We start from the raw sequence: 13609 nt of genomic DNA on the forward strand, positions 1-13609 counted from the left end.
TGGAGAGGACAGGTTATGGACTGGAGATTACATGTGGGGAGGTTTCAGGAGATAAGGACAGATGTATGGAGAGGACAGGTTATGGACTGGAGATGACATGTAGTGAAAGTATCAGGAGATTAGGGCAGAGATGTATGGAGGGGACATGTTATGGACTGGAGATTACATGTGAGGAGGTATCAGGAGATTAGGGCAGAGATGTATGGAGAGGACATGTTATGGACTGGAGATTACATGTGGGGAGGTATCAGGAGATTAGGGCAGAGATGTATGGAGAGGACAGGTTATGGACTGGAGATTACATGTGGGGAGGTATCAGGAGATTAGGGCAGAGATGTATGGAGAGTACAGGTTATGGACTGGAGATTACATGTGGGGAGGTATCAGGTGATTAGGGCAGAGATGTATGGAGGGGACAGGTTATGGACTAGAGATTACATGTGGGGAGGTATCAGGAGATTAGGGCAGAGATGTATGCAGAGGACAGGTTATGGACTGGAGATTACATGTGGGGAGGTATCAGGAGATTAGGGCAGAGATGTATGGAGAGGACAGATTATGGACTGGAGATTACATGTGGGGAGGTATCAGGAGATTAGGGCAGAGATGTATGGAGAGGACAGGTTATGGACTGGAGATTACATGTGGGGAGGTATCAGGTGATTAGGGCAGAGATGTATGGAGGGGACAGGTTATGGACTGGAGATTACATGTGGGGAGGTATCAGGAGATAAGGACAGATGTATGGAGAGTACAGGTTATGGACTGGAGATTACATGTGGGGAGGAATCAGGAGACTAGGACTGAGATGTATGGAGAGGACAGGTTATGGACTGGAGATTACATGTGGGGAGGTATCAGGAGATTAGGGCAGAGATGTATGGAGGGGACATGTTATGGACTGGAGATTACATGTGGGGAGGTATCAGGAGATTAGGACAGAGATGTATGGAGAGTACAGGTTATGGACTGGAGATTACATGTGGGGAGGTATCAGGAGATTAGGGCAGAGATGTATGGAGAGGACAGGTTATGGACTGGAGATTACACGTGGGGAGGTATCAGGAGTTTAGGGCAGAGATGTATGGAGAGTACAGGTTATGGACTGGAGATTACATGTGGGGAGGTATCAGGTGATTAGGGCAGAGATGTATGGAGGGGACAGGTTATGGACTAGAGATTACATGTGGGGAGGTATCAGGAGATTAGGGCAGAGATGTATGCAGAGGACAGGTTATGGACTGGAGATTACATGTGGGGAGGTATCAGGAGATTAGGGCAGAGATGTATGGAGAGGACAGGTTATGGACTGGAGATTACATGTGGGGAGGTATCAGGAGATTAGGGCAGAGATGTATGGAGAGGACAGGTTATGGACTGGAGACTACATGTGGGGAGGTATCAGGTGATTAGGGCAGAGATGTATGGAGGGGACAGGTTATGGACTGGAGATTACATGTGGGGAGGTATCAGGAGATAAGGGCAGATGTATGCAGAGGACAGGTTATGGACTGGAGATTACATGTGGGGAGGTATCAGGAGATTAGGGCAGAGATGTATGGAGAGGACAGATTATGGACTGGAGATTACATGTGGGGAGGTATCAGGAGATTAGGGCAGAGATGTATGGAGAGGACAGGTTATGGACTGGAGATTACATGTGGGGAGGTATCAGGTGATTAGGGCAGAGATGTATGGAGGGGACAGGTTATGGACTGGAGATTACATGTGGGGAGGTATCAGGAGATAAGGACAGATGTATGGAGAGTACAGGTTATGGACTGGAGATTACATGTGGGGAGGAATCAGGAGACTAGGACTGAGATGTATGGAGAGGACAGGTTATGGACTGGAGATTACATGTGGGGAGGTATCAGGAGATTAGGGCAGAGATGTATGGAGGGGACATGTTATGGACTGGAAATTACATGTGGGGAGGTATCAGGAGATTAGGACAGAGATGTATGGAGAGTACAGGTTATGGACTGGAGATTACATGTGGGGAGGTATCAGGAGATTAGGGCAGAGATGTATGGAGAGGACAGGTTATGGACCGGAGATTACACGTGGGGAGGTATCAGGAGTTTAGGGCAGAGATGTATGGAGAGTACAGGTTATGGACTGGAGATTACATGTGGGGAGGTATCAGGTGATTAGGGCAGAGATGTATGGAGGGGACAGGTTATGGACTAGAGATTACATGTGGGGAGGTATCAGGAGATTAGGGCAGAGATGTATGGAGGGGACAGGTTATGGACTGGAGATTACATGTGGGGAGGTATCAGGAGATAAGGGCAGATGTATGGAGAGTACAGGATATGGACTGGAGAAGATTACATGTGGGGAGGTATCAGGAGACTAGGACTGAGATGTATGGAGAGGACAGGTTATGGACTGGAGATTACATGTGGGGAGGTATCAGGAGATTAGGGCAGAGATGTATGGAGGGGACATGTTATGGACTGGAGATTACATGTGGGGAGGTATCAGGAGATTAGGACAGATGTATGGAGGGGACATGTTATGGACTGGAGATTACATGTGGGGAGGTATCAGGAGATAAGGACAGATGTATGGAGGGGACATGTTATGGACTGGAGATTACATGTGGGGAGGTATCAGGAGATTAGGGCAGAGATGTATGGAGGGGACATGTTATAGACTAGAGATTACATGTGGGGAGGTATCAGGAGATAAGGACAGATGTATGGAGAGTACAGGTTATGGACTGGAGATTACATGTGGGGAGGTATCATGAGACTAGGACTGAGATGTATGGAGAGGACAGGTTATGGACTGGAGATTACATGCGGGGAGGTATCAGGAGATTAGGGCAGAGATGTATGGAGGGGACAGGTTATGGACTGGAGATGACATGTAGTGAAAGTATCAGGAGATTAGGGCAGAGATGTATGGAGGGGACATGTTATGGACTGGAGATTACATGTGGGGAGGTATCAGGTGATTAGGGCAGAGATGTATGGAGGGGACAGGTTATGGAATGGAGATGACATGTGGGGAGGTATCAGGAGATTAGGGCAGAGATGTATGCAGAGGACAGGTTATGGACTGGAGATTACATGTGGGGAGGTATCAGGAGATTAGGGCAGAGATGTATGGAGGGGACATGTTATGGACTGGAGATTACATGTGGGGAGGTATCAGGAGATTAGGGCAGAGATGTATGGAGGGGACATGTTATGGACTGGAGATTACATGTGGGGAGGTATCAGGAGATAAGGACAGATGTATGGAGGGGACATGTTATGGACTGGAGATTACATGTGGGGAGGTATCAGGAGATTAGGGCAGAGATGTATGCAGAGGACAGGTTATGGACTGGAGATTACATGTTGGGAGGTATCAGGAGACTAGGACTGAGATGTATGGAGAGAACAGGTTATGGACTGGAGATTACATGTGGGGAGGTATCAGGTGATTAGGGCAGAGATGTATGGAGGGGACAGGTTATGGACTGGAGATTACATGTGGGGAGGTATCAGGAGATAAGGACAGATGTATGGAGAGGACAGGTTATGGACTCGAGATTACATGTGGGGAGGTATCAGGAGATTAGGGCAGAGATGTATGGAGAGGACAGGTTATGGACTGGAGATGACATGTGGGGAGGTATCAGGAGATTAGGGCAGAGATGTATGCAGAGGACAGGTTATGGACTGGAGATTACATGTGGGGAGGTATCAGGTGATTAGGGCAGAGATGTATGGAGGGGACAGGTTATGGACTGGAGATTACATGTGGGGAGGTATCAGGAGATAAGGACTGATGTATGGAGAGTACAGGTTATGGACTGGAGATTACATGTGGGGAGGTATCAGGAGATTAGGGCAGAGATATATGGAGGGGACAGGTTATGGGCTGGAGATTATGTAGAGGGTATCAGGAGATTAGGACAGAGATGTATGGAGAGGACAGGTTATGGACTGGAGATTACATGTGGGGAGGTATCAGGAGATTAGGCAAGAGATGAATGTGTAATAGAGTGCAGGGTTGCGTATGTCACCACGGAACAGACAGACCAACTGTTGAGGGGAATTTATTAACAGGAGTAGATTCTCCTCGCAGGGAGTAAACAGGGGGTTAATAGAGGTAAATCACTAGTAAAAAGTTAAACGGAAACGAAAGGGTTAACGAGTGTTCTTGTAACTTATCAGTCCAGGGAGGTCCTGACTGAAGGGTCCTTTTTCCCAATGTGGATACAGTCACCAGCAGGGCTTGAGATCCTGAAGTCTCTTCTGTGTCTCCTGGAAAGTCCGGGGTTAAGTCTCTCTGCAATCTGTTCTTCTCAAAGTGAAACTGAAACCAGGAAATAGCACAGTCTCCGTCGCTGCTGCAAGAGCCTCTGTGCACCAGGCTGACAGTCTCCCTGTATTAACGCTGTCACACACACACTGGGTAGTTACTTATCACACTCAGGGATTCTTTGCTTGTCACTGCGGTCACCAGGGATTCTTTGCTTGTCACTGCGGTCACCAGGGCTGCACAGTCACTGTCTCTGATTCTGGAGGCTTCCAAATCTACACCCCCACATCCAGCCTTCACTCTAGTGGGTATCTAAGCCTCAGTGCCCTCACGGGGAGCACTACTTTTAGGGGAGCACGGCGCTGCAGCCTGCCCTCTCTTTGGCGCGCTGCCTTCTCTCTGCTCTCCCGCTCTTTTCTGACCACACCTCTCTCTTCCCAGCAGTCACCACGTCCCCTCTGTCCAGGGCAGAAAGTCTTCCCCCCAACAACCCAGCTGTCTGACTAAGTGGTTCCAGGCAAGGAGCAGGGAAAGCAACCTCCTTACAAATGGATAGGACAGGTTATGGACTGGAGATGACATGTAGTGAAAGTATCAGGAGACTAGGACTGAGATGTATGGAGGGGACAGGTTATGGGCTGGAGATTATGTAGAGGGTATCAGGAGATTAGGACAGAGATGTATGGAGAGGACAGGTTATGGACTGGAGATTACATGTGGGGAGGTATCAGGAGATTAGGCAAGAGATGAATGGAGAGGACAGGTTATGGACTGGAGATTACATGTGGGGCGGTATCAGGAGACTAGGACTGAGATGTATGGAGAGGACAGGTTATGGACCTTGTTAATATTTTGAATGGAGCTTGTCAGGCAGTGGTTGCAGGTGAAGGGTGAGGAGGAAAAGTAATGTGGGCCCAGGTGGATTAACCGGGCAGCAGAGATGGAAGGCTGTAAAATAGCAACAATGGGAGAAGATGAAGAATTCTACATAATTTACCAGTCGTTTTATCCTGGCATTCCAGACCTACTCCAATCTGTAACAAGTATAGGAGTGTTTCTAGCCATAGCATATAGAAAACTGTATTTTATCTTCTCACCTACTGCAAAAAGCACAGTACTTGCTCCCTCGCATCGCCTTGGTCGGGTTCGACTGTTACTGAGAACCCCACGCTGTTCTGGCATCAGGTGGTACTTCAGCGCCTCAATCAAAAGGTCTTTGCACTCCGAATGGTGACGCACAAGAAGCTCTGTGTCTACACTGCTCATCAGGAAATCCCGGCTCAGCAAGGGCAGCCGCACACACTTCATTAACTGCAGGAAATATGGAGAGTCAGGCACCACATCAGATGCTGCAGGCAGATTTGTCAGCTCATACGTATGATTCTCACCCGGGGAACGTGCTGTCTCCTACCATCCACATCATGTTTGACCCAGTTTAGGACAGCTCGGTACACCTCCTCCTCAGAAGGGACATTCAGACTGTCGCTGGAGATTAGGTCCAGCACCTAGAACCGTAAACACATTATATAAATTAGAGACTATGAGATGAGGACCATAACAACACACATGCATGGTGCAAACACTTCATTTATTCAGGCAGATTTCAGCTAACAAACAAGCAGAGATTGACCACAAATGGAAGAAAAAAGGAATAAAAAAGAAAGCAAAAAATCCTGCATGATCGACTATAGCAAATATATATTAATCATCTTTTTAGAACAAAAATCATAAAAATGAATATAATATATAATGGATAAAAACTGAGTGTGCAGAAATGAAACAAGGAGGACCTTTAAATAGTATCAAGTAGTGTAGAAAAAAATTACATCCGCCCAATACAAATAAATAGTATACATAAGACCAAGTATAATGAGTGCCAACAAGAAGGTAGAGAGACAATTAGCCAACAATAATTGTTGCAAAAATCAAATCTTAAAGGGGTAATTCACTAATGTACTATCCCTTTTCAATGTCCCTATTGTGCCTAGTAAAATTAAAAAAAAGAAAGCATACTCCTGTTCCTTCACTCCAAGTGCATACTAAAGAGGACGCAAAAATATTCAATCGTCTGGTGAAATTACCTGTGTTGATGTACAACTCATGATCGTTCTCGGCAGCACATCGTCCTGTGTAAACAGGACCTGTACAGCCGAGAACAATGGCAACCTAGGCACACTGCATATGTAAACTGGGCACATACAGATTACTGACCAATCCTATAAGTGACGAAATTGGTCTGAGGTAGCCATTGACACCAACAGATATTCTTGTCTTAAGCTGGCCATTCGCATTAGATGGCGGCTGAACAATGCAGAATCTCCCTAAAACAAAAGCGCTCGCCTGGCAGAATGACCGCTCCTGTGTTCTCTATTAGAAAGCCACAGACTGACACATTTCGCAGTTGGACCAACCTCTTCATCAGGTTCATTGTGGAACTCCTGATGAAGTTAGTCCAACTTCGAAACGCCTTGAGAATAAACCGTATGGTCACTCCCGCATAATATGTTCTGGATGTCCTGATTATAACATCGGCGGCGCAGAATACCACCCCTATCCTACAACTACTTGCTACAGATTCCAAATGGTCCTTTATAGAGACCAATTTTGGTCTAATTGGACAGAGATAGGTCAGATATCTGTAGGTGGAAGGGAAAAATAAAACTGACATTTGTATTCACCCCTAGGGTATTGGTTTTGCAGGACTTGTAATATAGCATTCTATTTCACATCCTTTCTGGTGTTGTCCCTCAATTTTAGCCAAACACAATAGTCTAGTAAATGGAGGCTTAATGTATACAAAGATGTGATGTGACCGCACAGTATGGCTGCCGTACATGGCAAAATCACAACCAACCAATGGTGGCCAATGGACACAAAATGTTATAGGGTAGGGGTATGGCCAGAAAGTGTGGACAACCACATCCAGCTGAAACACCCTCAATCGCCATGGCGAACATCCATGGACCTGGTGTGGGTGAGCAAACATAAGGTTGCAATACTGCCTGGCTGTACCCCAAAACTGCTCATTACCTGCCATATAGAGTGAACATTAATAATCAATTAGAAAACCGCATCTTTTACATGCAGGCATGGTGCAACAAAATCTGTAGAGTCATAATGCACTCAAAGGTTTGGTTCAGACTTTGCATATTCGATGTTTATTTTACGTGCAGATTTTCCGCTGCATTTTACAGTATCTAAAACTGGAACTCAGCCACATGCTGCTTTTTTTCTTTTGTGCGGAATCCACAAATTGAAAGAGAATTTGGCTGATGTTGCTCTATTACTGCAGTCTATAGGATAAACAATCAATTGTGCAAAAAAAAAAAATTCTGATAACTAATCAATTCGGCTAAAAAAGCTAAAAATTGTTTAAAAAAATATTGAAAGCAAACATTCTAAAAATTCAAAAATCACATCAACAGAAATTAGATTAATCAAAATATAAAATTATTTAAACCATAAATTAACTGCAAAAAATAAAATATTGAATTGGAGTAATAGAACTGCCATTTCTCGACTGCTCCACTTAAAAAAAAAAGCAATAAAGTGCTATACCTACCACAAAATAGGGCAAAAAAAAAATCAGAAAATAATGAAAAAAAATGTTTTTATATTTTTTTTTTTACAATTTTCTTTGTCACCACTAAAATAATAAACAAACTGCAAAGCTTTTGCATTACCGTAATCGTACTGACCTAGAGAATCATATTACCAGGTCATCGTAAAAGAAAAGCCCCCCAAAAATGGCTGAAAGTTTTTTTCTACAATTTCACAGCACTTAAGAATTTTTTTCCCCCGATTTCCAGTATATTATATGGTAAAATGAATGGTGTAAGTCCAAACTACTACTTGTCCTACAGTAAAAAAAAAAATGCCTGACGGAAAAATAAAATCATGGCTTTTAAGACCGAGCAAAATAAATAGAAAAAACAAAAGTGCAAAAAAAAAAAAAGAAAAATCCCCCAGTCCTTAAGGGGTTAAACAGCTGGCCTGGCGTTAGTTATTTCTGCATTTATTGGTGCGTTTCTGCAACTAAAACACATAAGTACTAATGATGAGTGAATGTGCTAGGATAATGTATTATCCGAACATGCTCGGGTGTTATGCGAGTATTTTAGGCGTGCTCGGATAATATATTTGAGTCCCTGCGGCTGCATGTTTTGCGGCGGTAGACAGCCATAACACATGCAGGGATTGCCTGTTTGTTAGGAAATGCCCCCATGTGTTATGGCTGTCTACCACATTATCTGAGCGCGCCTAAAATACTTGGATAACACCTTATCTGAGCACATCCGCTCATCACTAATAAATGCACATATACGGATTTTTGAAGTAGATTAAAAATTTGCAAGTAAAATCCACACCACATATTCAATGTGTGAACGCAGCCTTAAAGTTACTCCGAGAACATTTTTTTTTTTCATAAGAACGTAATGAATCCATCAGTATTGGATTATTGAAGGTGGCGGGGGCAATACGTCAGGTCGCTGCAATAAAGCACTACATAATAATTAGAAGTGCCAAACCGGAGCAGAAACCAGTACAGAAATAAAGTGGAAATACGTGGAAGGTAAGGAGTTAAAAGGTAAAATATAAAATGATCTTGTATTGGAGCACAGTAGCAGCCGAAAACAGGAAATATCGCACAGTAATCTGACAAAACAACAGCTTGACGGAGACGCTGGCAGCCGGTGACTGGAGCTTGCAGGAAATCACACAAATAGTCATTAAAAAATGTGTAGATGAAACACAGTGGGAATGGATCCATTGAACGCGAACAGCTGGGGACGGTTGCAGCTGATGCGCACGCAGCTTCCTGTTATGGAGTTCCCCCTTGCATTATGTCTTACAGGCCGTTGCTAGGAGACATGCAATTATACACGGGCGCCTGGGTTAAGTTGCGTGTGCGGGTTTGTGAGGGGGCTTCAGAAAGACGCACATTCTGTGTGGGAAGATGGAATAGAAATTATCCGAGAGACTCTCGTTACTTGGACGTCAAGGGATTAGATAAAACCCAGGGTGGGATGACGACGTGAGGGAATCAGCAGCCACCCAAAGGGTTACTTATCTATCACCACTACAACACAATACAATACACCGGTCAATGTTTCCCAGGGAATTGCATATTTTTTCCTCTTTTCTAATGGATGATAGAGAATACTAGGAGATGATGATAAATAGATAGATAGATAGATAGATAGATAGATAGATAGATAGATAGATAGATAGATAGTCCATCTATATAAAAAATAATAAAGGAATAATAAAAAAAAGAACATGCTGACTTTTCAGCAGTCTCATTATCATCACAGACAGGTTTACAATAACAGCTATGATATATATATATATTATACTATTATACTATATAATTGTCTAAGGGTCATGGAGCGCCCCCAGTGCCGCAGGGCCGAGGGGTACCCGGTACCGGGCCTCTGTGTCTCAGTCCTGGGGTTGTCACGGTGGCTAGGCCCGGTCCGTGACCCTGCTGAGGGGCGTCCAGTGAAAGTGGAGAATGTGATGATGTTATGGTGCGGTGCAGGCCGCGGTGAATAACGAGGACACTAGGTTGCAGTCTCTTTACCTCTTTACTGAAGGCTTCAGGATCCTCAGTCCGGAATACGGTCAACCGGGCTTCCTGTGTCCGGCCGGTCCGATGGCACCTCCAGAGTTCCCTTTGCAGGTGGAAATCTGTGCCTACCTTCTAGCGCTTGTGTGTTGTGGTCCTTCCCTGCTGTGCTTACGGGATAGTCCCCACAACTGTTGTGTCTGTTTCTCGTGTTCCCTCACAACTCGATTCTGATGTTCTTCTTCGTCCCCCCAGATGATATGGCTAGGACGCACTCGTCGGGGCTCGGAGCTCTTCCGGGACCCCAGAGTCACCCCTCTCCAAATGTTGCCCCCTGTGTCTACTTAGGTGATTTTGGGTGAGACAGCCCGCCTAGAACTGACTGTCCTGCCGTAGGTTTGAAGTTCGCTAGGCCTCTGTCAGGATCCCACCCCTGACAGGGACCCCCCTGAATCTTCCCCTGCAACACCCTCTGCCACAGGATGTTGCCTGGTTCCAACCCAGTCAGCTTCTCTCTAACTTCCTATCTAACCCCCAGTTTTACCAGATTGTGAGGAGTGGCCTAATACATAGCACCCTTAGCTCCCCCTGGAGGCCAGACTGTGAAGTGTATTGGTGTCTGTGATACCTGGTCAGGTGAACTCCTTCAGTGCCATCAGACGTACCATAGCCCCCCTTAGCGGCGGAGCATCAGTACTGCAACGACCAGGACTCTGGGGCGCTGCAGTCACTTCCGTCTTTCTGTCTTTCTTTCTGTCACGGATATTCATTGGTCGCGGCCTCTGTCTGTCATGGAATCCAAGTCGCTGATTAATCTCGCCAGCTGCCTGTCATGGCTGCCGTGACCAATCAGCGACAGCCACAGTCCGATTAGTCCCTCCCTACTCCCCTGCAGTCAGTGCCCGGCGCCCGCTCCATACTACCCTCCAGTCACCGCTCACACAAGGTTAATGCCGCGGGTAACTCACTCAAAAAAAATAAAAAATCATTATATACTCACCTTTCCCGCTCCTCGCGACGCTCCGGTGACCGCTCCATGCAAGCGGCAGGTTCCGGTGGCAAGGATGATCTGCGAGAAGGACCTGCCGTGACGTCATGGTCGTGTGACCACGACACGGTCATGTGACCGCGACGTCATCACAGGTCCTGCGCGCCTGCGCGAGAAGGAGGCGACAGGACTACAAGGGGCCCTGGAAGGTGAGTATATGTTTATTTTTTAACCTGTGACATACGTGGCTGGGCAATATACTACGTAGCTGGGCAATATACTACGTGGCTCTGTGCTGTATACTGGCCAATATACTACTTAACTGGGCAATATACTACGTGGCTGGGCAATATACTACGTCACTGGGCAATATACTACGTGGCTCTGTGCTGTATACTACGTCCCTGTGCAATATACTACGTGGCTGGGCAATATACTATGTGGCTGGGCAATATACTACGTGGCTCGGTGCTGTATACTACGTCACCGGGCAATATACTATGTTACTGGGCAATATACTACGTGGCTGGGCAATATACTACGTCCCTGAGCAATATACTACGTGGCCTGGGCAATATACTACGTGGCCTGGGCAATATACTACGAGGACATGCATATTCTAGAATACCCGATACGTTAGAATCGGGCCACCATCTAATATATATATATATATATATATATATATATATATATACACATACACACACACACACACATATATATATATATATATATATATATATATATATATATATATATATATATATATATATATATATATATATATATATATATATATATATATATATATATATATATATATATATATATACACAGTGGGGCAAAAAAGTATTTAGTCAGTCAGCAATAGTGCAAGTTCCACCACTTAAAAAGATGAGAGGCGTCTGTAATTTACATCATAGGTAGACCTCAACTATGGGAGACAAACTGAGACAAAAAAATCCAGAAAATCACATTGTCTGTTTTTTTTTATCATTTTATTTGCATATTATGGTGGAAAATAAGTATTTGGTCAGAAACAAACAATCAAGATTTCTGGCTCTCACAGACCTGTAACTTCTTCTTTAAGAGTCTCCTCTTTCCTCCACTCATTACCTGTAGTAATGGCACCTGTTTAAACTTGTTATCAGTATAAAAAGACACCTGTGCACACCCTCAAACAGTCTGACTCCAAACTCCACTATGGTGAAGACCAAAGAGCTGTCAAAGGACACCAGAAACAAAATTGTAGCCCTGCACCAGGCTGGGAAGACTGAATCTGCAATAGCCAACCAGCTTGGAGTGAAGAAATCAACAGTGGGAGCAATAATTAGAAAATGGAAGACATTCAAGACCACTGATAATCTCCCTCGATCTGGGGCTCCACGCAAAATCCCACCCCGTGGGGTCAGAATGATCACAAGAACGGTGAGCAAAAATCCCAGAACCACGCGGGGGGACCTAGTGAATGAACTGCAGAGAGCTGGGACCAATGTAACAAGGCCTACTGTTGTGAATTTGGATTCTGGGCTCCCCCGGTGGCTACTGGTGGAATTGAACTTGTGACATCATCTTCCCTGTTCACCTGTTCTGATTAGATCTGGGTGTCGCTATATAACCTGGCTTCTCTGTTAGATGCTTGCCGGTCATCAATGTTATCAGAAGCCTCTCTGTGCTTGTTCCTGCTCCCAGACATCTACTAGATAAGTTGGACATTCGTCCATGTTTTGTTTTTGTATTTTGGTTCCAGTTCACAGCTGCAGTTTCGTTACTGTGTCTGGAAAGCTCTTGTTGATCAGGAATTGCCACTCTGGTATTATGAGTTAATGCCAGAGTCCTAAAGTAATTTCTGGATGTGTTTTGTTAGGGTTTTCTACTGACCATGAAAGTATGCTTTCTGTCTTCTGCTATCTAGAAAGCGGACCTCAAATTTGCTAAAACTATTTTCCTGCTGCGTTTGTTGTTTCATCTCATATCACCGCCAATATATGTGGGGGGCTTCTGTCTCCTTTTGGGCATTTCTCTAGAGGTGAGTCAGGTCTTATATTTCCCTCTGCTAGCATTATTTAGTTCTCCGGCCGGCGCTGGGCATATAGGGATAAAAAGTAGGACATGCTACCTGGCTACTTCTAGATGATGCGGTAGGTTTAGTTCATGGTCAGTACAGTTACATCTTCCAAGAGCTTGTTCCTATAGAGGCTTATGCTAGTTCTCTGGCCATGGAGATCATGACAGTTTGACCGGCCCACTAAAGGGTTAAAATCCTTGGCTGAGAAAGGAGAGAAATAAGAAGTCTGCTGAGAGTTTTTTTTTTTTTTTTTTTTCCTCTGTGCTCTTAATTGGATCACTTGCCAGTCTGTCTATGCTGCAGTCTTTCTTTTTTTTCTCTCTCCTTATAATCTTTGAATGGCTTTGTGTTCACCTGTTAATAATGGATCTTCAGAGTGTAACTGCAGGTTTGAATAATCTCACCACGAAAGTACAAAATTTGCAAGATTTTATTATTCATGCTCCGGTATCTGAGCCGAGAATTCCTTTGCCGGAATTCTTCTCAGGGAATAGATCTAGCTTTCAGAATTTTAGAAATAATTGTAAGCTATTTTTGTCCCTGAAATCTCGTTCTGCTGGAGACTCTGCACAGCAGGTTGGGATTGTGATTTCCTTGCTCCGCGGCGACCCTCAAGACTGGGCTTTTGCATTGGCACCAGGGGATCCTGCGTTGCGCAATGTGGATGCGTTTTTTTTGGCCTTGGGCTTGCTGTATGAGGAACCTCATTTGGAACTTCAGG

At 44.8% G+C, this 13609-nt stretch overlaps 1 protein-coding gene across 4 annotated transcripts in view; it reads right to left on the minus strand.

Moving 5' to 3' along the window:
- Positions 1 to 13609, minus strand: part of KLHL17 (kelch like family member 17) — an 85848-nt gene that overhangs the window by 15587 nt on the left and 56652 nt on the right. For all 4 annotated transcript variants that reach the window (XM_077250027.1, XM_077250030.1, XM_077250028.1 and 1 more), the window contains exons 5-6: positions 5652 to 5768; positions 5361 to 5574 (exon numbers count right to left, since the gene is read on the minus strand). In XM_077250027.1, the coding sequence (XP_077106142.1) occupies positions 5361 to 5574; positions 5652 to 5768 (331 nt within the window). The remainder of the gene's footprint in view (positions 1 to 5360; positions 5575 to 5651; positions 5769 to 13609) is intronic.

The sequence above is a fragment of the Ranitomeya variabilis genome, chromosome 4, assembly GCF_051348905.1.
Source record: "Ranitomeya variabilis isolate aRanVar5 chromosome 4, aRanVar5.hap1, whole genome shotgun sequence".
NCBI lineage: Eukaryota > Metazoa > Chordata > Amphibia > Anura > Dendrobatidae > Ranitomeya > Ranitomeya variabilis.